The 24,737-nt window shown below is 41.8% G+C and overlaps 1 protein-coding gene across 1 annotated transcript in view; it reads right to left on the reverse strand.

Moving 5' to 3' along the window:
* The window catches only part of LOC134611655 (arf-GAP with SH3 domain, ANK repeat and PH domain-containing protein 2-like), a 173,827-nt gene that overhangs the window by 60,420 nt on the left and 88,670 nt on the right, over positions 1-24,737 (reverse strand). Inside the window, exons 3-6 of the mRNA XM_063455760.1 lie at positions 5,361-5,506; positions 4,610-4,684; positions 3,039-3,088; positions 245-374 (exon numbers count right to left, since the gene is read on the reverse strand). Of these exons, the coding sequence (XP_063311830.1) occupies positions 245-374; positions 3,039-3,088; positions 4,610-4,684; positions 5,361-5,506 (401 nt within the window). The remainder of the gene's footprint in view (positions 1-244; positions 375-3,038; positions 3,089-4,609; positions 4,685-5,360; positions 5,507-24,737) is intronic.

The following is a 24,737-nucleotide window of genomic DNA, read 5'->3' on the forward strand; positions in this document are numbered from 1 at the left end:
ATTTAAAAAAAAGAAAAAAAGCTGAAAAAAAAAAAGAAAAAACTACGAGAAAAAGAAACGCACATCCAATTTTCCCTTTTTTTCTGCACCTTCTGAAGGTAAAAATAACTGGTTGAGTTTCTTAACCAGTCCCGGTCCTACCATGATTTTCTATACGGTGCATGTCCCATAAAAACTTCCTAGCACAACTTGTAACAAGACAATAATGAATCTCTTTGTCAAGGTAAAAGTATAGGCTGCTTACCTCACACATCTGTAACTGAAACATTCTGCGCTCCTTCTCCATTTCCTCGGCAATCTCGCCACCTGCCACTTCATTTCTCACCATCCCATACTGCTTGGCCAATTCCCTCTTCTCCTTCTCAATTTTAGTGCTAATGGGAACAAATGTCGGTTCACTCAGCAGAAACACCATCCATACTGGATCTGTTACATATTAAGACCACTGCTCTACAAACGGTTTTAAAACCCCTCCATGGTTTATTCGTCAGGTGTTATGGGTAGGCGACCTTTAGCACTCCAGATTTTTTGGGACTACATCTCCCCTGATGCTTTGCCAGCACTATGGGAGATGTAGTCCACAGCATCTGGAGAGCCGAAAGTTGCCTGCTACTGCTTAGACAATAACTCCACAAAAAAGATTGCAAGGTATTTCTACTGTACAGTGAAGTTATTTTTTTTTACAATATTTAGTGTATTTTTTCTTTTACTTTTTTTTCTTCAAAACTTTATTTAAATACAACAGAAAAATATGCGTGCGTCACGTCATACCCGTCTGTCTCCAGGAGACATGAAGGATGTTGGGAGGTCTCAGAGAAGTCACTTTTGGAATTAACACCATTGAATAAAGAATTCCAAATCACCTATAGCTACTATTAACCGTTTTTTCATGAAATTATCGGTTTTCTTTTAAATTTGTATTTAAGATTTAGTAAATTATATCATAATCCAGTTCAGACAAGGCAAAGCCAAGGCAAGCATTGCAAATGAAGAGGATAAATAAAAACATTGTTTCATGTCTCCTCAACTCTGTATGTTTTTTCTATGCTGAGTGCCAGGTGCACAGGAGGTCTATAACGATGATTGACAGGGAGCTAAGATGGACGCTCCCACGTGTAGGATAAAGAGGTGCAGATACCTACATTTAATATTATTGATGACCTTCAATTTGTGATACATAACCTCAATGGCGAACAATGAGGGTTTAAAACAAATTGCGCTCTTAATTTCTTTTTATTATTATTTTTATCCGTTTGCATGTGATCATGAGTTATACTGCTAATAACATGAAAAATATTCATCACTTTAACGGCTCACGGTCACATCCTGTTAACTAATCAATCAAGAACGCAAAGTTGCCTCTGGGTGAATAACGGATGTGATAATTGTCGGTTAATTGTGATTACAACTGACAATTATCACCCCGGGGGTGAAGTCATGAGTTGCTGAATAGGAGTCTGACTGCGATCCTAACTTGTGGCTACAGAAGTGCAGTGTTTTTTTATATAAATTATATATTAAATACATTCATGCAGAAATACCTTAGAAAAAAGACTGATATTCCAATTCTATTGACCTGCTAGTGTATTTTATATAGACGTACAAATAATTACACCATTTCCGTCTAGCAAAAGTACTATGTACACCTGTAGAAATAATCAAATGGCAAAGTGTATTGCCCTATTTTTTATATGAAACTATGCTAGCTTTGTATTTAGTCTGTGCAGCAAGCAGTGGTTGTTAGGCACAGTAAATAATAACATTTTCTGGTCTCAATTACCGTGATCCACTATATACATGTAATAACAGAGTGTGCTGTGTAATGGAGGATATTACATATATATGCATCTCCTATTCACTTATATAACAACTCTCCATATTGGAATGTGAATGGCAAAGGAGGCAACCTTTGGTTTATTTGGAGGTATTGTGGACTCTCATGCATGCCCCCCCCCCCCCCCCCCCCCAAAAAAAAAAAACTAAAAAAAAACAAACAAAAAAAAACAAGCAGGCTTTTCATACTGGTAGTCCACATACAGTAAAAATACAGCGAGAAAAAAGAAAATATAAATTAAACACTATTTCTATTTCTCCTTATTTGCAATATGTGGCTCTACCTGGACTGAAATTTATTCCGATGTTATTTTTAAGATCTTTCATTCAACATTTTTAGGTAATGTTTCATTTTCTTTTAAATGTACCATAACAGGTGATTTTCAATGTCATATTCAATGGTGTAAATTTAAAGAAAGTTTTCCCGCAATACTCACTCTCCTCCTTGACACAGGAAATGGAGCTGGCTTAAGCTCCTCCTTGTGTCAGAGAATGTCAGGCATAGGAAATACACATAAGACTGTTTTAATGAGAAATTGATCAGAAATGAAAAAAAAACAGATTCTGAGAGAGGAAGAGAAGAGGAAACAATACGATTCCCCCTGGAACAATAAGGAAGTGGGAACATGACTGCTGCCGAAGATGGTGGGCAGGATCAGGGAAGATACAATGTTGCTAATGTTGGGGGTTTCTTAAAGAAGGGGAGAGGGAGGGGACTTACCAGTTGGCAGGATCAGTTGAGGGCTCCTGACTGTTTTCCCACCCTCCCTCCCTGTGTCTCGTGTTGTTGTTTTTGTGTTGTCACAGCTTGGCGTTTTCCCTGGACAGCGCAGAGGAAGAAAGGAACATTGGGGAGACGACAGCCGGCACGGAGCTGTTGGCGAGGAGCTGGCTGTCGAGGCTCATGGTACCAAATGTGTGTGAGAACTGCCTGTTGGGCAAACACCCAACAGCTGATTTGGACTGAGTTAAATTGTTAATTTAAATAAAGCTGTGGCCGTTGCCCTTATCCACAAGAATGAGGTGTCCCGTGCATCATTGGGGGGAAACGGGTTGTTGGTGGGGACTGGGTGGATCAGCAGTCATGAGAAAGGCAAGACCGGTGGACCGGTGACAGTGCTGCTTTAAGTATCCCGTGAAGATGAATACATGTGCTGCAAACCATAAAAGTACAAAAAAAAAAAATGAACACGTTTTAAACTTACAATTTGTTCTCATAGTCTTTCCAAGCTTTTTCAAAAGGTTTCTTCAAATCCTACAATAACAAAACATAATAAAATAAACATGATAAAACCTGTATCACAGTATAAAATACTGATGTTTGTGTTTATTCACAAAACCAATGTTTATTTTTGTAATAGTTTACGTCAGATTTATTCACACTTTATCTCCAGACAGATATAGATATATATTTTTTTATTTCAGTCACTTTATTAAAGTTCTATTTAGAAATTGACACAATTCCAGGTTATGTTTTATACTTTAAACTTTGAAATATCGCTCCTTGTAACGATTTGCAAATACCTTAGGAATACATGGAGATATCTCATGTTCGCGATAGTAAGGGAGTTGTCCCAGGAAAAGGTTGGAGACCTTGACAATAAGTGGCATGACCTACATACATTCTAATCTCCAGTCCTGAGCAGATTTCTTTCAATCCGATACCAAGCCACATGATTCTAAGAAGAACGTATTTCTTAGACATTCCTGTGAGCCCGCCCAGTTACACTAGCTTCTACCAAGGGGTGAAATAATTTGATGACTAGTAGACATACAAATAAGGCTAATATACATATCCTGAGTTAGTTGAGCATTAGTGATGTTTGCATATCTTGTTTATTGTAATACTACTCCTTCCCCTCCCCCCAAAAATACCCAATATAAAATCCATGTATATCTATGAAAGTCACCAAGACGATTACCAGAATGCCTATTTGTATGCAAATACAGGATTTTGTCACATATACAAACTAAAAGTGTTTAGCCCATTGCTAATATTCCAATGTATGTAGAAAAGATCTGAAAGTTATCAATTTGGAGAGTACGCACAAAAAATGTACTTCACTAGTGGGCTTGAAGGACGATTCTAAGCACCATAAGAGTTACAGGTCAGTGTAGTGGTTATGATGGAAAGAGGCAATTAGTGCGGTCACTGGCCCAGAGCTCTCAGAGAGTGGTCACTATCCATGTTGGCCGAAATTAATATTTTTAACAGAGAAGTGTAAATTTTGCATTGTCAGTGTTGATGAAGAGGGGATAGACTTTTGGAGCCAAAGAAAATCCAAGTTTTATTTTTATTAAAGTTCTCCAAATGAGTTTAACGAAAAGCAGAGGAATGGTACCCATTGCCTCTTTCCTCCTTAACCACTACATTGAACTGTAGTGGTGTTGGTGTTAGCCTGCCACGCAATATGACATTTCAGATACCAAATCAGACAAGTCTTATTGTCCAACAACATGTTACACATTAGCATCCGGAAAATTAAATGGTCTATTTACAAAAAAAAGTAAAATAAGATGACATTTTACATTATTCTTTTTAAACGGTAACATATGTTTTAAAGTTTAATTGAGTAAACTCAATGATGTCTTATTTACTGTGCGGTGGGAATTTGAGATTAATCGTCTACGGAGCAGTTTCATCATAGCGCACAGAATATTCTTGACTTTGGTGAAACACACAAGGGTTCTTTATCTCTCTTATAATTACAAGCTGAGCATTTACGTTAGATCAGCACATGTTATACAATATCTGCAATTTGAACATGTTACTCACCCCTTTAACTTCTTTCAAATCTCCTTTTACAAGCGCATTTAGGAAGTAATTAATGTTGTGATTAAAACTCTGCAGCTGTGTGAGAGAAGCATGCAAATTAATTTTACCAGTGTCAGGAAACAAATTTGGGTCAAGCTCAAAAAAAGGAATGAACATTCCAAAGTAAAAACACAGAAAAGGGAGCACTGCTTTAAATGGAAATAGAAACAGGGAGAAATAAGAAGTTCATGCAAATTAATACTGAAATAATTTTTAAAATGTGCATTTCAATTTTTCTTAGATCAAAAAAATACACACACACACACACACACACACACACACACACACACAAACACAAAGTTGGTTCAAGTAACCTTTGCTGGCACGCCTCCCTCCCAAGGCCAGGTTATTCTGCAGCACAATCCTCCGTGATGTCATTCCTCGTAACCACAGAGGGATGAAAGTCACAGAGGCTAGGCAGAGGAAGACCTTAGGATGGGGGTCATGCCACCATTGGACTTCCAATGCCAGGATGCTATGGGAGCGGACAACAAGCAAAATCTATGCACAGAATTCCCGTTGGTACTCCAGGCTGCTAATGATGCCGCTGGCAAGACAATTTCATATGTCTGCGCGTGCAACGTTTCAAACCGATATGCTGTACATACAGATTCCAAGCACCATGACCACTTCAAATCAATGAAGTGGCCGTGGGACTTAAAGTAACCATTTAATAGTGAGATATACTAATGATTAGCATTGGAGAACATACCACGTTTTTCATGGGTGTCAACAGCTCCTTGGACAGCTCGGCAAATGCATTAAAGGCGTTGCTCAGAGCTTCCTCGCCGTTGTCTCTGCAGTTTAAAGATAATCTTTCCAGGGTGGCAATGTAAACCTCTAGATGTGTAATGTGCTCTGTAGAGAAAGATGGTGTTTTAGTTTATTAAATACTTTAGTACATAATATGGGATAGTCATTCATTTCGGAAGTATGTTTTCCCACCATTATTACCCTTTCAGCCACACATTGTGCCTTAGAAAGTATTCATTTACTTATTACAGTTTGTGATTGCAACGTGCGCATCCCTCATTTAAGAAATACTTTTCATTTCCTGTATTACCTTCCCATGTGCCTACCTACAAACTTTGTATCCCCTGGCGCCCTTCCATTGTGAAGAGGCTTAGCTCAGTATAGAGTGCTTCCGGCTCTCACTAGGCAGTGGTGGAGTTGGGAAGCGGGGCCCGGTGCACCCCAGGTAGTAAGTCAAACCATTCGCAAATGATTTGACTCTACACAATGGGGGAACAAGGACACTCCTGACACTATAAACACCACGGTGCTTGGAGTGATGTTTTAAAATGTTTACATGGAAATTAGTATCTGGGTTTTTTATGAATTATAATTTATAAATGAATTAATAATATCAAGTTATGTAACCAGGGTATTGCTCTTGATTGGTTTCAAAGGGAAATGCCACTGCCCAAATAATAAAAAATAAAAAAATATTTAAAAAAAACAACACGATTAGTTAGTAGTTGTAGATATCCCAAGGAAAACATATATGCATTTAATTTTTTTAATTGTGGGAATATATATAAAAAAAAAAGCATGCAAAAGCTGCAGTTCTTTTGTCTGCAACCTTTGCAAGCCCTGCCCTTCTAACTCCTCCCACACATTCTGTGGCTGTCCAATCACAGACTTCCTAACATCTTAATGAGAATTATTTGCAAGGCAGGTGACCTATCTGGGCAATTTGATACCTCTTGAGTTTAGCTCCACCAGAGATAAACAACCAGGAAGTAACAGGATCAGTTTTATGACAGTCAAGGGGGGTCTAAACAAGGTTAATTTATAAAAGTGTAAAATTACATTGAAATCAGCACTTTTTGTGTAGTCAAAAACAGTGCTTTAGGTTTTTGAAGTGTTCCTTTAAGTACATTCTGGTGTCTAATGTTACTATCACTAATCTTTTCATTAAAAACAATTTAGATACACCTTCAAAAGATGAACAACTGGGGGGCGAGGCCGGACCGTCATGCTAACCAGTCGCATGCAGGAGAGGCTCCGGAGAAATCTGGCCTCTTGAGCTACAAAGAGCAGAGTTGTAAAAAAAAAAAAAAAAAAAAGCGAGCCCACGATATGCCCACGGCTGTGGTAGAGGTTGCAGGCCCCCTGGGGGGCACACAAAGCTTCGAGGACTGCGGCCTACTCGGGAGGGGAGCGAGGTGGACGGCCGATGCCGGATCTCCCTTCACAGCTACCACATGCCAAGTGCCTGAGTCGCTAGCCGGTCCTGTTCCCCCACCCCTTTGGACCGGGGGGGGTCATGCCAGTCCCCACTGGAGAAAGCCCAAGATGTGAGGCGTCTAGGGGGCACAGCGAACTTAAGGCCTACCTTGCAAAATAGCGGCGGCTCGCGGCACTTTGCCATCTACTCCCGCACCATGGAGACCCTGCGAGCTGCAGCCACGCCGTCCGCCCTAGTGGAAAACCGCAAGGAAGGGTACCTGAAAGATCCACCGACCACCTCTGTCGTGAAGAGAGAGACCCTCTGCCCGAAACAGACGCCCAATGATGAGCTGGGTGCAGGAGGCGAGCGATGATCCCAAGCCACAGCGTATCTTTGACAAGGGGACCTCTATAACCACCCACACGCAGGACAAGCGTGGTGCTCCCATGGACATTACGCCTGATAAAAGAAGGAGACCTACCGCAATCAGTAGAGCACCTGAGACACCCAGATGGACTGGAGGGTCCCCACTACCCCGATCGGGCACCTGACCTGCTGGGCTACCAGATAAGTGTCTCAGGGGACCAAGCACTTCTTGCAAGCACAGGGACACTCAAAACGCACAGCACACAGACTTTACCAGAAACAGCAGCCTCAAGTCCATAGCCTGCCGCCCAAGAACTAATGTGCCCTACAATAAATCGCACCCATATATTCTCTTCCCTAAAATTGCTCTCCGCCTGCTTCGCACAGAACCTAATAACGCTACGTGGGTCAACTCAACTCCAGTGGTCATTTATATGCTTGTTTACTCTCATATTTAATAATATACACATCTATTGCTTCATGGTTGTGACTATTATCCTGTACTACATGTATGCTTTAGCTAGTTTTAGCAAGTACAACAATACATTGATTTATAGTGATGTCCTCTCACGCCATAGGCATTCTACACAACATAGTGGAAGCTAGTCAGCTATGTTAAGCCTGTACTGAATATGTTCCTACCCTTACGTATCCACTTAATTAAAAAAAAAAATTGTGCACGTAACCAAGAATACCCCACTGTTACATATGTTTTATCCACTCATGAGGACTGCGGTTGGGGTACCTCACGCATATGTTATATTGAATTGCAGTGCAAAAAAATAAAATAAAATAAAAAGATGAACAACTGAGTTAACTTTTCCAGAAATCAAATCAAATCAAATCCTAAGGCTCCAAGTACCACTTCTCTAGGAAAATCTCCAGGCCAGGTATCTACTCACTGGCAGAGAGTAGCTGCTAACAAGTGACTGCTAGAACCTAAAGTTATGGATCACACTATTAAGAAGTGGGAAGGATACCAGGCATTGGAAGTTTGAGTAATTGGCCCTTAGGGATATCGGGTTTTTTAAGCGTACACATGATTTAGAGTTGCCTTTAAATGCCAAGAGATACAACTTACTATGACAAAAATTTTCAAATGGGCTGGACCAACCATGGTTGATGTGCCAACAACACCGGGGCTGCAGCGGAGCACCAACTACACCATGTGCAATTTTTCGCACCGGGGCCCTGGTTTTCTAGTTACGCATCTGTTTCGACCTACCTCCTGTGGCCACACAACCTATCCTTTGAATCTAAAAGCTTGGCCATGCATGTACGCCTAGCAGCACGTTCATCTATAGCGCCAACTTATTCAAGCCTTAGACATATAATGCAACTAGATTTGGAAGCCAAGGTGGCTCTTTTGAAACCGTTATTAGAATATTCTAGAGGCTCACAATAATATGGGGAATATAAATTATAGTTAGACCATACATCAATATTCCCTGAGGACAACGTTGAGAAAGAATCACTCTTTGCTATACAGGCGTTCTTTCAATGAGACACCAGTGACCTTTATTGAAGTGCCATTATTGGGGTTATTTTGGTCATTCTTCCACGGCAAACTGTTCCAGTGTGCTCTGTACAGGGATTATCACTGAATCTCTGAAACACGGCACAGTCATGCATATTGACAAAACTCAATTAAGTACAAATGTTTAAAATAAAAAAAACAAAAATATGCAGATTAATAAAAGTCACTTATGGGGGGCGTGGCCGGCAGAGCACTGGACCAGACGTCTATCTGTGGAGCTCCGTTAGGAATCCACAAAACAAAGAGAAATAAGCCGAAAAAAATAATCTAAGTCACAGCACGAGACCCACGAACCTCCAGAGAAAGAAATGGGGCGCAAAAATAGACAAAGAGTACGTCCCGAGCCCCCTCGGATGCCAGATATCAGGCTCTCCTTTAGCAGGCCTGAACCGCGGCTGCAGCCTAAGATGGCGCCCGAGGCCCACACAGACCCAGAAGCCTCCGAAGACTCACAGGAGGGAGAGGATTCGATTCCATCCTCCGCCCAGGGGGAGACCCCCCACACCTCGGAGTCAGAAGAGGACTCATCCCCATCCACTAAAGGGGACATTAAGAGGCTGTTAACGGACCTCAGGGAGGTCTGGAAGGCCGACCTGGCAGAGGCCCAAAACGAAATGGGGATTATACACCAAAAGGTGAGAGAGGTGGAAGAGAGAGAAACCGCCAGAGACAGCCACATACAAAGCAACAGCAGCCGAATAGAAGATCTCACCGCTCAATTAGCCAGATGCAGCGAGCAGTGACTCTGCTTGAAACAAGACACAGACAGAGGAACATCCGTATTAGGGGTATCCCAGAGTCTGTGGAGGGAGAGCAATTATTGGAGTTCACCAAGAAAGTGATCGAGGCTTTAGGAATCAAAAGCGGAGCAACCTCTCCCACCATAAAAGCAGCATTCAGGGTGAAAAAGTCTGCTGCAGTACCCAGCGGCGCCCCGAGGGATACAATTGCTCTCACAAGAGACATAGCGGTACGAGCCGCGATCATGGCCAGATCCAGGGAACTACAAACTATACAATATGAAAAATATGCACTGGCGATATACAGTGATCTCCCTTTTGCAGTGCTGGCTGAAAAGAGGAAACTAGCACCCTGTAGCGGTACATACCCTCTCCAGGGGCCGGCCGGGGTCCTCTCTTCTCGCCGCGCGCGGCTCAGCCAACGATAAGATCAGTCAGGCGGGCAGTGACCGCAAGAAGCGGTCACGTGTCCCGCCCGACACTAAGAGCGCGCCGCGCGTCTCGGGCGCGCTCTTAAAGGGACAGTGGGAGACTAAATTAGAATCAGTCTCCCATTGGCCCCTGTCATGCCACGTTCCCCATACACTCACGTTTTGGGGGCGTGGATATGACAAGGGCCAATCAAAGTGAACATTAGGGTATTTATACTCACCTGTTTCCTTTGCTCCTTGCCCTATCGTGGTTTCTGTCCAGTTCCCTTTAGTGCTTGTATCGTTCAGTTGGTTTTTTGGTGCTTGACCTTGGCTTTGTTCCTGACTCCGCTCTCTCCTTATCCTTGCTTGCTTATCCGCTGTTTTGTCCTCTGTGTACCAGTCCTCGGCTTGTTCTACGTTACGCTGTCTCTCAGTTCCCTTGACCTCGGCTTGTTCTAGACTCTGTCTTTCTTACCCGTCCTAGTCCGGCCATTCTAAGGTCCGGTAAGACGAACCCTGGTTTCTTGTCTGTTGACTATTGAACTATTCCTGCGTGTTGGGGTATATTACCGTGACATTACGATAGGGCCATGGACCCCGCAGGTTTAGGACAACAGATGGCCACTCATGAGGCTAGATTCGCAGAACAGGATCACCGTATGGATCAAATGGCTCAAGCCATCCAGACACTGTTATCCAGATCAGCTCCGGTACCTGTACCTGCGCCTCCTGTAAACCCTATACCAGACAGAGCTAATATGCCTAATGCTTCAGCACATCTAACCCCGCCACCTAGGTATGGAGGGGACGCTAAGACATGTAGGGGATTCCTTAATCAAGTGGAATTCCACTTTGAAATGTACCCACGTTCATTTCCCACTGATAGATCTAAGGTGGGTTTTCTTATGCACCAGCTTACGGATAAGGCACTAGAATGGGCAAATCCTATTTGGGAGGCTAATGGGCCTATGGTACACGACTTCAATAGCTTCCTCACAGCGTTTCGTAGAACATTTGACACGACTAAAAGGTCAAAAAATGCCGCCAGGGCATTAATGAGAATAAAGCAAGGATCTAAATCTGTAGCCGATTATGCTATTCAGTTCCGTACCCTTGCCTCACAGGTAGATTGGACTAATAATGGGCTTACTACTGCGTTTATGGAAGGTCTGTCTGAAACTATGTTGGATGAGGTAGCAGCTAAGGACCTCCCTGTACCCCTGGAGGACCTGATTGACTATCTTATCGATATAGATAACAGGATCCGTGACAGGTTATATACCAGGTCCAGAAATAGACGTTTTGTTCCCGTTAACTCACCTAGAGCTGAGACCCCCGAGGGATCTAAAGGTTCTGAGGAGGAACCTATGCAGTTAGGGGTTGCCAAACTTACTGACGCTGAAAAGCTTTATAGGAGAAAGGAGGGACTTTGTCTTTATTGTGGTAGGAGGGGTCATATGAGACAAGAATGTCCCGTGCGTCCGGGAAACTATCGCACCTAAGACCGTATAGAGGACTGGCCTTGGGTGTGACATCACAGTCCTCACATTTGCCTCTTAATAAATTACTTCTTCCTGTTTCCCTGCACCTTGGTAGTAACTGCATAGCAGGGAATATACTAGCCCTGGTTGATTCCGGAGCGGCCGAAAACTTTATTGATTCCAGTTTTGTCAAGGAGAATAACATACCCACCAGAGAGAAGGAGACACCCTTGGCCGTTGAGGCCATAGATGGTAGACCATTATGCTCTCCAGTTATCACACATGAAACTGTTCCACTTCATAAGTCTACAGGGGTGTTACACTCTGAGACCATTCGGTTTCAGATCATTACTTCTCCTTCCTCTCACCTCGTGTTAGGGTATCCTTGGTTACGTACTCATAATCCCACCATTGATTGGGAGTCAGGACAAATAGTTTCTTGGAGTGATTCTTGCCAAGAGTCTTGTATTGTTAAAATCACCCCTTTGAATTCTACTAATATACCTCCCGTGCCTACGGTCATACCCCCTCAGTACCTGTCTCTTAAATCTGTTTTTGATAAAAGGGAGGCTGAAAAATTGCCACCTCACAGGCCTTACGACTGTGCTATTAATTTACTACCTGGTACGATGCCTCCCAAAGGGAGAATATATCCTTTATCTCCTCAGGAGAATCTGGTTATGGAGGAATATATTAAGGAATCTTTAGAGAAGGGATTTATAAGAAGATCCTCTTCCCCGGCAGGGGCGGGTTTCTTCTTTGTATCTAAGAAAGATGGCGAATTAAGGCCTTGTATTGACTATAGGGGCCTAAATAAAATCACAGTCAAAAATGCGTACCCCATACCTTTGATCACAGAACTTTTTGATAGGCTTAAACAGGCCACAGTTTTTACTAAATTGGACCTTAGGGGTGCTTACAATCTCATACGTATCAAAAAGGATCACGAATGGAAGACCGCATTCAATACCAGGAGTGGCCACTACGAATATACTGTAATGCCCTTTGGCCTTTGTAACGCCCCAGCAGTTTTTCAAGAATTTATTAATGATGTCCTACGTCAATATATACATACATTCATTATAGTATACTTGGACGACATATTAATTTATTCTACTGATTTACAGACTCATCACATGCATGTTAAATTAGTGTTGAGAACTCTTCTGGTTAACGGTCTCTATTGCAAACTCGAAAAATGTTCATTTGATCAATCTGAAGTCCAATTCTTGGGTTATATAATCTCTGCCAAGGGTTTTCGTATGGATCCCAAGAAACTGTCTGCCATTATGGAATGGCCTCTACCTCAGGGTTTGAAAGCCATTCAGCGTTTTCTGGGGTTCTCAAATTATTATAGGCGTTTTATTAAAGGGTTTTCTGCCATTGTAGCACCTATAACCAGAATGACCAAGAAGGATGGTAATACTCATGTCTGGAAACCAGAAGCACTCGAGGCCTTTGAATTCCTGAAGGCTTCATTTGCCTCTGCTCCTATTTTACAGCATCCTGTCCCTTCACTGCCCTTTATTCTTGAAGTTGATGCTTCTGAGATAGGGGTAGGTGCTATCTTGTCGCAAAGATATTCACCTGAAAAGCCGTTACACCCTTGTGGCTTCTTTTCCAGACAGATGTCCAAAGCAGAGAAGAATTATGATGTAGGCAATCGTGAACTCCTTGCCATCATTTTGGCGCTCAAGGAATGGAGACATCTGCTAGAGGGTACTAGGGATCCCATCCTCATTTTAACAGACCACAAAAACCTCTCCTATCTCAGTGAAGCAAAAAGATTGTCTTCTAGGCAGGCCAGGTGGTCTCTGTTTTTGTCTCGTTTTAATTACATAATCACATACAGACCAGGTGATCGTTATACTAAAGCTGACGCTCTGTCCAGACAATTCGAGACTACTGACAAACTCGAGGTCGATGTTACCCCTGTCATTCCGCCTGACAGAATAATAGCTACTACTGTTCTTTCTATTTCGTCTTCCCTCTTACAGGCTATTCAGGCTAAACAAAACTTGGCTCCTGGGGAGAGGCCTGCTGATAAGCTATTCGTTGATATACCGGAGAGACGAGACATCTTGTCATTATATCATGACACTAGAACTGCTGGACACCCTGGTATTTCTAAGACATTCTCAGCAGTTTCTAGATATTTCTGGTGGGCTTCCTTGCGCAAGGACGTCACCGATTACGTTAATGCCTGTAGTACTTGTGCCAGTATGAAATCCTCCCACAGAGTTCCTTGTGGGTTGTTGCATCCGTTGCCCATACCCGAGAGGCCGTGGTCCAATATATCCATGGATTTTATTGTTGAATTACCTCCCTCTAATGGTAAAACTGTCATCCTGATGATTGTGGATCGTTTTTCTAAGATGGCTCATTTTGTGTCTCTTGTCAAATTGCCATCATCCAAGGAACTTGCCTCTATCTTTGCCAGGGAGGTGTTTCGGTTGCATGGTATTCCCACTTCGATCGTGTCCGATAGGGGTAGCCAGTTTATCTCCAGATTCTGGAGAACGTTTTGTACAGAGATGGGTATCTCCCTCTCGTTTTCTTCCGCCTACCACCCCCAGTCTAATGGAGCTGCTGAACGTGCCAACCAATCTCTAGAGCAGTATCTTCGTTGTTTCGTGTCCCACCATCAGAACAATTGGGCTGACCTTCTTCCTTGGGCTGAGTTTGCTCGTAATAATGCTGCTCATGAATCCTCCGGTAACAGCCCTTTTTACGTTGTTTATGGCCGGCATCCCGTGGTTCTTCCAGCTGCATTCTCCTTACAGGGCATGCCAGCTCTGGACGAACATTTGGCTAGTCTACGTAATACTTGGGAGCAGGTTCAGTGTTCTTTGGTGGCTTCAGCTGCTCGCCAGAAGATTCAGGCAGACAAGCATCGCAGGGCGGCTCCATCCTATGCTGTGGGAGACCGGGTTTGGCTTTCTACTCGCAATATTCGTCTTCGTGTGCCTTCTATGAAGTTGGCCCCTCGTTTCATTGGTCCTTTTCGTATCTTGCATGTGGTTAATCCTGTCTCGTATGCATTGGATCTTCCTAGGAATCTACGCATTCCTAACGTGTTTCATACCTCCTTGTTAAAACCCCTCCTGTGCAACCGTTATACTCGGCATGTCCCTCCTCCTCCTCCGGTTTCTGTGGAGGGCCATGAGGAATTTGAAGTGGCGGCTATAATTGACTCTCGTTTTCTTCGGGGTCGCCTCCAATATCTGGTACATTGGAAGGGCTATGGGTCTGAGGAACGCAGTTGGATTTCCGCTGACGCTGTTCACGCTCCTCGCCTTGTGCGTTCTTTCCACGCTCGTTTTCCTGCCAGGCCTGCTCCTCCCCGCCCGGTGGGCGTGTCTTCAGGGGGGGGTACTGTAGCGGTACTTACCCTCTCCAGGGGCCGGCCGGGGTCCTCTCTTCTCGCCGCGCGCGGTCCTGCTCCTGCACGAGCCGCGCGCGGCTCAGCCAACGATAAGATCAGTCAGGCGGGCAGTGACCGCGAGAAGCGGTCACGTGTCCCGCCCGACACTAAGAGCGCGCCGCGCGTCTCGGGCGCGCTCTTAAAGGGACAGTGGGAGACTAAATTAGAATCAGTCTCCCATTGGCCCCTGTCATGCCACGTTCCCCATACACTCACGTTTTGGAGGCGTGGATATGACAAGGGCCAATCAAAGTGAACATTAGGGTATTTATACTCACCTGTTTCCTTTGCTCCTTGCCCTATCGTGGTTTCTGTCCAGTTCCCTTTAGTGCTTGTATCGTTCAGTTGGTTTTTTGGTGCTTGACCTTGGCTTTGTTCCTGACTCCGCTCTCTCCTTATCCTTGCTTGCTTATCCGCTGTTTTGTCCTCTGTGTACCAGTCCTCGGCTTGTTCTACGTTACGCTGTCTCTGTTCCCTTGACCTCGGTTTGTTCTAGACTCTGTCTTTCTTACCCGTCCTAGTCCGGCCATTCTAAGGTCCGGTAAGACGAACCCTGGTTTCTTGTCTCTTGACTATTGAACTATTCCTGCGTGTTGGGGTATATTACCGTGACACACCCATAGCAAAGAGACTAAGAGACAACTCAGTGAGATACAGGTGGGGAGCGGACGGGTCACTTTTGGCAATGTCGGGAGAAGGACAGGTCACCCTCACCTCCTCTGAGGAACCAGAACCCTTCCTCCGCAGCCTTAATATACTAGCTGACAGACGACAGCAAACGCCACACGAGCCCACACCACAGAAGAGAGTTGACCCTAAGGGGCAAGACAAACTGACCCCAACGACTCAGGGCTACACTGCATCACGAGGGAGACTGGAATCCGCAGTAATAAAGGCCCTTCCACTACGGAAGCCACGGAGCTCGGGGAACACCACCTGAAATGACCCAGCGAGGATATACATCAAGAGAACAGCAATTTAAGCCGCCACATCAGAGCCGAGAGACCGCAGATGAAACTAAAGTCCAGAGACACTCTATTCCGATCCTAGACATCACAAGTTAAACTAGCAAATTTAACTCATTTCATTACCATATATTCTTAATGTATATAAGTGTGTGAAATATTCGTGATAAGAACCCATACACAGCATTACAAAATGTTTATGTTTACATTTTACTTTATTTTACTGTACCATACCCATATATTGGTCACGTTGTAAGATTTATGTGCAAATGCAAATAAAATGCAAATTTAAAAAAATAAAAAAAATAAAATAAAAGTCACTTATTAAAATATAGAAGTTGAAATTCAATAGATATGCAGACCACAACTAGGGGCGTTTACATTTTCAATCTATACAACCAAAAATGTTTAACATTTGCTAAACAACTGTATCGCAAAAAAAAAAAAAAAAAAAAGGTATATTGAGAAATGATGGTTAAGCAACCAAAGAAGCCACACAAAAAAAAAAGAAAAGAAAAAGTTAATAAATTGCTGCTTGCAACACTTTGATATATCTCGGTCATCCCATTTCTACTTTGCAGTTTGGGGGTCCTAATTTGATACACAGACTACAGTCCTATATTCCTTAATCCAGCTCTTGACAATCTGGGTCACTAACAATTACAACAAAACATCCACACACAGAAATTACACAATATCTACTGAATTAACTTTTTTTTTCCCCCTCTGTATTAAAACAGTCTTAATGACTTTCATAATCAGTGTGTGTGTAATCGATAAAGCAAGCCATAAATCACTGAAGCATGATTTATTTTACGCTTATAATTGGACAACCGTCCACAGATTTGTTTTTATTAATAGCAGCTCGTAGAATATACTTTTTTTTGTTTTACATTTGTTTTCTGTACGGTTGAAAACTTCCTTCCTAAACCCCCGTGTGCCTCCATAAACGTCCATGCTTTAATGCACAGAGCAAGGGTGTGCTTGAATGACTCATAGTAGTCTCATCGAAGAAGAGTTTTGTGCTCTGGGCAAAATAATAATAGAAGCAGAAGAAAAAAAAAAAAAAAAGATTACATAACTAAATGTGTTAAAATATGTGCATCTAAATGAACACACCTACACTTCATCAGATACACTTGTCAATCAATATTGTGTGTTTTGTAGGATATAGTTGCTCATCTTAAAAGAACGTTAACCACAGAGCTAGTTAATTAACTGTGCCAAATCTGGCAGCTTTATTTACGAGAATGTCCTAGAGATCCTCAGGGGGACTACTTTGCATTCACCTTAGAGACTCATTTCTTAAGAGGGTTAAAGCAAAAATCCAGTGGTGGAGCACATGACAGTTCAACATTTTTGAATATTTTATGCTAAAAAAAAACAAAAAAAAACTTCCTTAAATTGAAACCGTCTGGATTCCTACAGGAAGTTCCTAGTCATGCCCTCGAAATTTGTGTTTTTCCACCCACTATAGAGTATGCTACATTTTCTACGTTTTAAAGGAGTATTTATGTGGTAGACATGTGTTTACAAATGCCGGGCTCTGACACGGCCTCGCAAAAAGGAGTCTTATTAAGCAGACAGAGCAATTTTCGAGATGAATATCCCCTTCCTTCACCCCCGTGATGTGATTAGGAGACGCAAGCACAATCAGCACCCATGTCCAGGGATGTCTAATCTGCTCAATATAAGGATATCTTTTAAGAGGCCTCCACCACCATCCAAGATGGTGCCAGAGGACGATGCTGCCCAGAGATTTCAGAGGCCCCAAATAAGACAGTTTCTTACCTCTCCTCAGCCAGCCACAGTATATCAGTCTTCCGAGTCAGATGATGACTCTTCTCACCAAGCTTGGCGATCTTTAGAAGAAAGTACAAGCGGTGGAGGAGAGGGTGGCTTCACAAAACCATCAGCTCAGAGAGACCAAAAGCCAGCTGGAGGGTTTCACTAACCAGGTCTCACTAACCGGGTCCATGTGCTGAAATAGACAGTGCTCTCCCTAGGAACCCGGCATCGACGCAGCAATGTATGCATCAGAGGAGTGCCCAAAATGGTAGGCAGAGAAGAGCTGCTCCCATTTGTGCAAAAGCTCATTGATTCCATGGGTCTCAAGGGTAGCAAAATCTGATACTGCCCCTGTGGTGCCACCTAAATATATTATAGCGGTCACCAGAGACATAACGTTGAGAACCGCTATGCTGAATAGTTCTAGTGAAATAAGCACAGTGAACTTTGAGGGACACTCGATCAGCTTATACAGCGATTAGTCATTCTTCGTCCGCACAGAAAAAAAGGAAACTGTCTCCAATCGCCAAAAGGCTGCGAGACCAATCCATTAAATACTGCTAGGGATCACTGGTGGTCCAATGCAGCGAAGAATCGCTAAACCTCCCCTCCGCCGATGACACTGAGGCATGAAAGCTGGTTCGCAGGAGGAGGCAACAGCTCAAGAGGCGACACTGCCAGAGCCTGACAAATCTGGAGCCACAAGCTTTTAGATATCCAGTAACATGACAAGAAGTAGCTAGCAGGAACATCCCAAATTAAATACAAACTAAGGGCTAAGGTCTGACAACAAATGTGAAAGGGAGCTTTTTTTCATCAAGCTCCGGCCATGATCGCTACAATGCAGCCATCCGCCACATTATAAGGAAGGCCAATTCTTTATGGAAGGAAAAAAAAAAAAAAAGATTGGAAAACTGCTACACCAGAGGATCTCATAGAGCCATTTGGGGTTAAAATAGCCCTCCGGGTCTTCCGGAACACTTTTGGCATATTAACATCTACTCCCCTATTGAGGTCTCAGACAGACCTGGGCTAAGCGGTCATCCTACACCCAGCAAGTTCTTGAAACAGACTTCTAGCTCTTTAATACCACAGCCTTCAAAACAAGCTCAACTAAGACACTCTGACAAGTTTCCTCCAAAACTAGTGACACATTGGCTACCTACATTTGACTAAAGTGGCCTCAAGATTTATTATAACTTCTTCTGTTATCATGGGCTCTTCGAGCTGGACAAGCCATATCGGAGACCTGTTGGACGACAATTACTACATGCTGTATTCAACACAACATTTTCTTTCACTCGTTTGCCGTTACCACCAGACATATTTTTTGCTTTTTTACGGGCCACCAATTTGCCCTAAGCCATTACTTAGTCTGCAAAACCACAGCTAATTACCGTACTTGACAAGAACTCAAGATCTATTATTCTTACACAAAGCAATTACAAACACTGACTTTGCTTCCTGAACCCAGTCCAGAACCAACTATATTATCCTGCTCATTTAGATTTAAAATTATTATTTTGAACACGACAGTGAGCTGTCAAGCAAGTCCTGTAGCACACTGTAAGTCAGGAAATCATGGCACAAGAGGAGGCACAATTGTGTGTATGTGTACCACGGACATTGTTTTACACTTGACTAAGCTCTATTGTAGTGGTGTTGGTAGGTACTGTAGAGAGGGCATGTGCCCATAGCTTTTATCATGTGTACTACGAACAGAAAATCAAACCTCATCTCAACCCAGCAGATACGTCTTCATAAACTCACTCTGGCAGATGACATGTATGACGCATTAATTACTTGATGGATGCAAATTAAATCAGCTAATTACCCAGAGGCAGCCTGACACATCTCTGTGCTCTAAAATATTCTTTTATGAATTATCTAGCAGAAGCGTATGTCTCTTCTCTCACATGCCAGGCCAGAAACATTGTGCTTCACCTTCAAAAAACGCACCAAACCATAAGTTGGGACTAAAGTTCAACATACCGGGACATTGCCCCACTGCTCAGGGTTTATTTTTATTTATCTCTTTATTTTTATTATCATTGTTGTATACTGCTGCCTGAAAAAGTTAACGCCTCACTCTGTGGGCTGATGTACATGAGTGACTACTGACCGATAAGACCCCAGCGCCTGCTTGGAGCTCTCTGACCATACGGAGACAGGTACCTCCCCTCCGCACCCCCCGTTGCCCCAGGGTACAACCGGCACTGACAGCCCCAAACCGTATTTGATTAGATGGGGGAATGCTAACCCGCACAGCCCCCTCCCCCACTAAGGGAACATATCCGCCAACTGACTCACCCCCACAGCACAGTAATTCAACAACTTCTACCCTAGGTGTTACCTTGAGAAACCAGTACCCTGCCCGCCTTAAGCTCCGGCACCCCTCGGTCATGGTGCTGATGATAGACCGCACCACTTGACATATACCAACATAAGCGAGCATCCCCACAATTTATGATTTACCTATCTTCCCTACATAAGCTGCGATGCACTCCGGTCACCTTGCTCATTAGGTTACACCCTGCCTTTTATGTTGAAAATTTGGACCTGGCGGAAAGCCTCAGAGACAACCTCCCTATCTCCGATATTAAAATGTAAAATACATAATGTTGTTAATGCATAAATGGTTTACGCATGGAGGACAACCTCGGCTTACCTCTACCCTGGTAGATTTAAATTGCCTGCTATATCGCGACAATCCAACAGCATGTGTATATTGCTACTCTCAGTTGATATCCAAATCTAAACACTTACTACTTCGCTTGTATATATACTATAAAAATTGTGCACTAGTTCAATGCCATATCTGTGAACTGCTGTGATGTTACTAAGCTTACGTGTGCTGTGGCCGAGTAAGATGCTTTGTTACCCCATGCACTACAAAAAGAAAAAAAAAATACGCACCACAATCCCTAGGGTTAGTATAGTAAAAAGGGGTGGAGGTGTACTGTTTAGATCATTAGATCAACACCTTTATGTCTTTTCACTTCTGTCACAATGCAACCATAAACAAAAAATATAATATAACATGGAGGAAAAAAAATTACACTTTTGTTGTTTTTTTGTGTGTATCTTTGCATTTTCTAGGACACTGTTCTACTGGATTCCGCGTGGGTTGGAATTTAATTCAGAGCACATATCACTCCAACTGTAAACTTTTCCCACACAAATAAAACAACCACAAATGCAATAAAAGCGTACCGACCCTATCCCATACATGAGTACGCTGAGATGTATAAATCATGGCTGGCAGAAGAGCAAGAAACATTTGTGATTACAACCAAGCCACGCACCGTTACTTGCCAATCAATAAAGAATGAAAGGCGGCTGAACAATAGCTGTCAATCCAGAGAAACAGCGGCAAAATAAATATATAAATATAAAATAATGAAAAGTAAAAAAAAAAAATGTAAATGCTCCTTTGTGTCTCATCAATCTCGATCGATAAATACTTTTGGTAGACAGCAGATTCATTCAAAGATAAAAATGATTTGCTCCCTGTTATGTATTATTAACAAGAACTTATTAACGAGGTCTTTCATCAAAAGAAAGGTCATCAAAATTTTTTTTATATAAAATTAAAAACAAAAACACACATGGAGTATGGATCTATGATTTTGGAATTCTATTTTAAAGGGATTCTCCGGCCTAGACCACATTCTGTTTTTCTAATGTAGTATTTCGAGAACCCATTAAAATGTGAAAATATTAATAAAATCATACAAGTAGAAATAAAAACTAAAATGTACTGATCTTTTAATTTCCAACATGTGCTGCACATCTCCAGACTTTCATCATTTGGTGGTTCTGGTCCATCATATTACCAAGACAAAAGATTCTAAATTAGGACAATCTTATGGATACCACACTGTAAAGGGGAGTGAATATATACAACTTCTTTGTACAGGAAGAGGAACAAATAGTAAGGAATAAAGGCAATATACTTAATGAAAGAGATGAACAAGTTTTGTCCTAATCCAAAAATGTAGCATAGGTCATATACAAGTGCAGGACATGCAATAGCCCAGTGTAGCGTTTAGTAGCATGAAGCTATAAGGACTCCATCAGCACGTAACTCCAGACAGCAGTGTGCACCCTACTCACTCACGCTGTATCTCCTGAAATGGCTAAATGGGTCTCACAGCTACTGGAAGTGCCAAACACGCTTCCACATACATACAATAGAGAAATCTGGCGCAGCAGATGACAACTACAACGTAACAAAACGGCAGCCTATTTAAACTGCTCTTAGACTTTCATACAGTGTTCTATAGTGGTTTTGGTTATCCCTTTAGCACGTTCTTCTAAATTTGTGAATATTTCTTGCTTCTGACACAGCTTGTAATATTAACCCAATTTTTTGTATTTAGCTATAACAAAGGGTCATCAACCTTCTTATTTATTTATAAAAAAATTTGCCATAAAAGGATTCATTGAGATTTTTTCAAGTATGTCCCGGGTCCACAAAACATTGCATTGTTACAATTATATCAAGATTAAAAAGTTGGAACCTGATTTGTACAGATAACTGTAGATTTGTTTTTATACGTACATTGTTGTTTATTTTTAAATTGAGGAAAGATTCTATCTGTAATTATGTGGTACAACTATGGGCACCAGATTTGCCAACATTTGGGAGCAATCATATCTTGCTGGCAGTGAAAGGAAGTAAACCCAGTGCTCTGGAAAGATACAATGATGGTGTTATTATATTAAGATAAATGAGGGTTGGTGAATTAGTTAACATTTTTGCGCATGATAATTATATCTATTCTAGAGGTCATTGTGGGAATTGGCTCAATAATAATTCCAAAAGCTTCTAGTGTATGATAAGAAAGTACAAAAAAAAAAAACCAAGACTTAAATGCACAAAGGGAACTTTAACAAGACAAGTTTCTTGTCAAATGCATTCAGTGAATGCTGATCCACAAAAGGAATGGGGGCAGCACCCCTCTATTTGTTTAAGAAGAGAGAGGTAGAATACTTCTACATATCGTAGATCAAAGAAAGCCAAAAGCTAGATACCAAGATATGCTTTGCCAGCCTTTAAAATTTAAATGGGGATCTTACTTTGGGCCATCCTTGCCCCACACGTATGTACTTGATATGTAGTATCTTGGCAAATCGTTTTTTAGTGAACCCCCCCCCGCCGCCGCCCAAAAAAAACAAAATAACTACAGGTTACATTGACTGGGACGATTGTCTCACTTTGTAAATAATTTAGCTCTGTCTTCACCATTCAGTTTAAAAGATAAAGACTCTCTCGATCAAAATAAACAAACAGTAGTCAACAATGTAATATACCCAGAACACTGAAAGAGGAATTTGCATTAAGCCGCAACAAATTACTAGTTTATCTTTTCATTAACATACTGACATTTTTAAATTTAACCTGTCACTTGAAAAGAAGCACATTTAATTACATACAGAACAAGAAAAATATCTTCGTCATGTTAACATCAAAACAGACAGAGAAGCCACAGTTCTACAGATTAATTTGTTTACCTCCAAAAGCAAGCGGTAAGTATTTCAGCCCAAGAGGATGTTCTGAACAGACACCGATGTCAAGTGGCGGAAAAAAATAAATAAGCAAATAGCAGCATTTTGAACTATGACACTAGAGGTGAATGCAGCTAAGGGCACATGTATTTTACGATAAGATAGCGGATAGTGTAATGAAAAATGAAATTCAATGGAGGGTTTCAAATCTCTCCCCTTGGCTGCATCTGTACATGCCCATACTGATAAGGTGCGACTAAAAGAAATGATGGGCGAAAAGTATAATGGTGACCAATCCAACTTCCCAAAACACAGATTTTTCCAATTGGACTGCTGTAGATGCTTACAAGTACAAACATATATTATTTCTCTACATGGACTTTTATCAGATTGATACAAACCCACTTTGACTGTAAATGTAAGCAGTAATATACTGCCTGTGAAGCATGGAAGATTATCGTGCATATTCCTTATCCTTCTGGTGTAATCACATTGAATGAAAAGGATTTCTATTAACCAAGACTGAAAATATCCTAGCACAGGTTAGAGACAGAAGATGACTGTAAGCGATAACAAAAACAGTATAAGTTCCCGATGTATCAGAGTGCAATAACAAAAAAACTTTATCATTCAGCCTTGCACAAATCCAGTTTTCCGAGGGCTAGTGCATAGTATTTAAACCAGGGGTGCCCCAGATATTGTAGAACTACAACTCCCATGATGCTCTGCATGCCTTTAGAATGACAAAGCACCATGGAAGTTGTAGTTTTAAGAAATATGGAGGTCTACCTTTGGGCACCCTCATTTAAACCGTGTACTTGGAAAATGTTCTCATACGATCATAAAATATAGAAAAGAGAGATTTACTGCTTTCGTTTCACTTGGAAGAAACAAATTGCACTTTACAGAAAATTGCTATACTACAATGAAATGATAAGTGAATTATCCATCACAGATGGCAATCTTGTATTTCAGATTATGTCTGTCTTTAATAGAAAGAAAGTCGATGATAGATAGAAGACAGGTGCCAAACGTGATTGACGTGAGCTATGCTCGGTTTGAATATTTTCTCGTCTTTGGTAGTCCTGTAATTTCATGGTACTAGACTAGACATCACAATTTAATAAAGTAGCTGTGATATTATTCTTGCTTTCTTTAATAATTGGTCAGGATATGAGTATGCATCGGTTTCTGACAGCTCGTACTGCTACAGGGTAGCGGCTATGCCCTCTTCTGTGATTCTAGTTCCTGTAATTACATAGATATCCATCAAAGGAGAAGAATATATTTTGCAATACTTGGCACAAATATGATCGAGCTACAAAACGGATTAGCATTCTCGAAATGTATGCAAGTGTGAGAATGCACCATAATCTTCAATAATATTGCCTCCGTGGACGAAAGAGTACAGGAAAATATCATTTTTATTCAAGTCCATGATTTTCAGGGGACAATAAGAAGTTTCAAAGTAAAACAATATATAGTACCTGGCACTGTCTGATTGTATGGCAAAGGAACAAAGGCTTTCAAACAAATGAAAAAGATATTTGGCCATGTGGGTTCAATCTATCTTCGAGATTGCATTAGGCCATTGTGTCCCCAATAAATGGCCACACAGAGCATATTTTGTTCCAACACTTTATTCATTCACTTAACTAGTGATGCAGGAAGAAAAAACATTGATACACCCC

The sequence above is a fragment of the Pelobates fuscus genome, chromosome 5 (assembly GCF_036172605.1).
Source record: "Pelobates fuscus isolate aPelFus1 chromosome 5, aPelFus1.pri, whole genome shotgun sequence".
In the NCBI taxonomy this organism is placed as follows: Eukaryota; Metazoa; Chordata; class Amphibia; order Anura; family Pelobatidae; genus Pelobates; species Pelobates fuscus.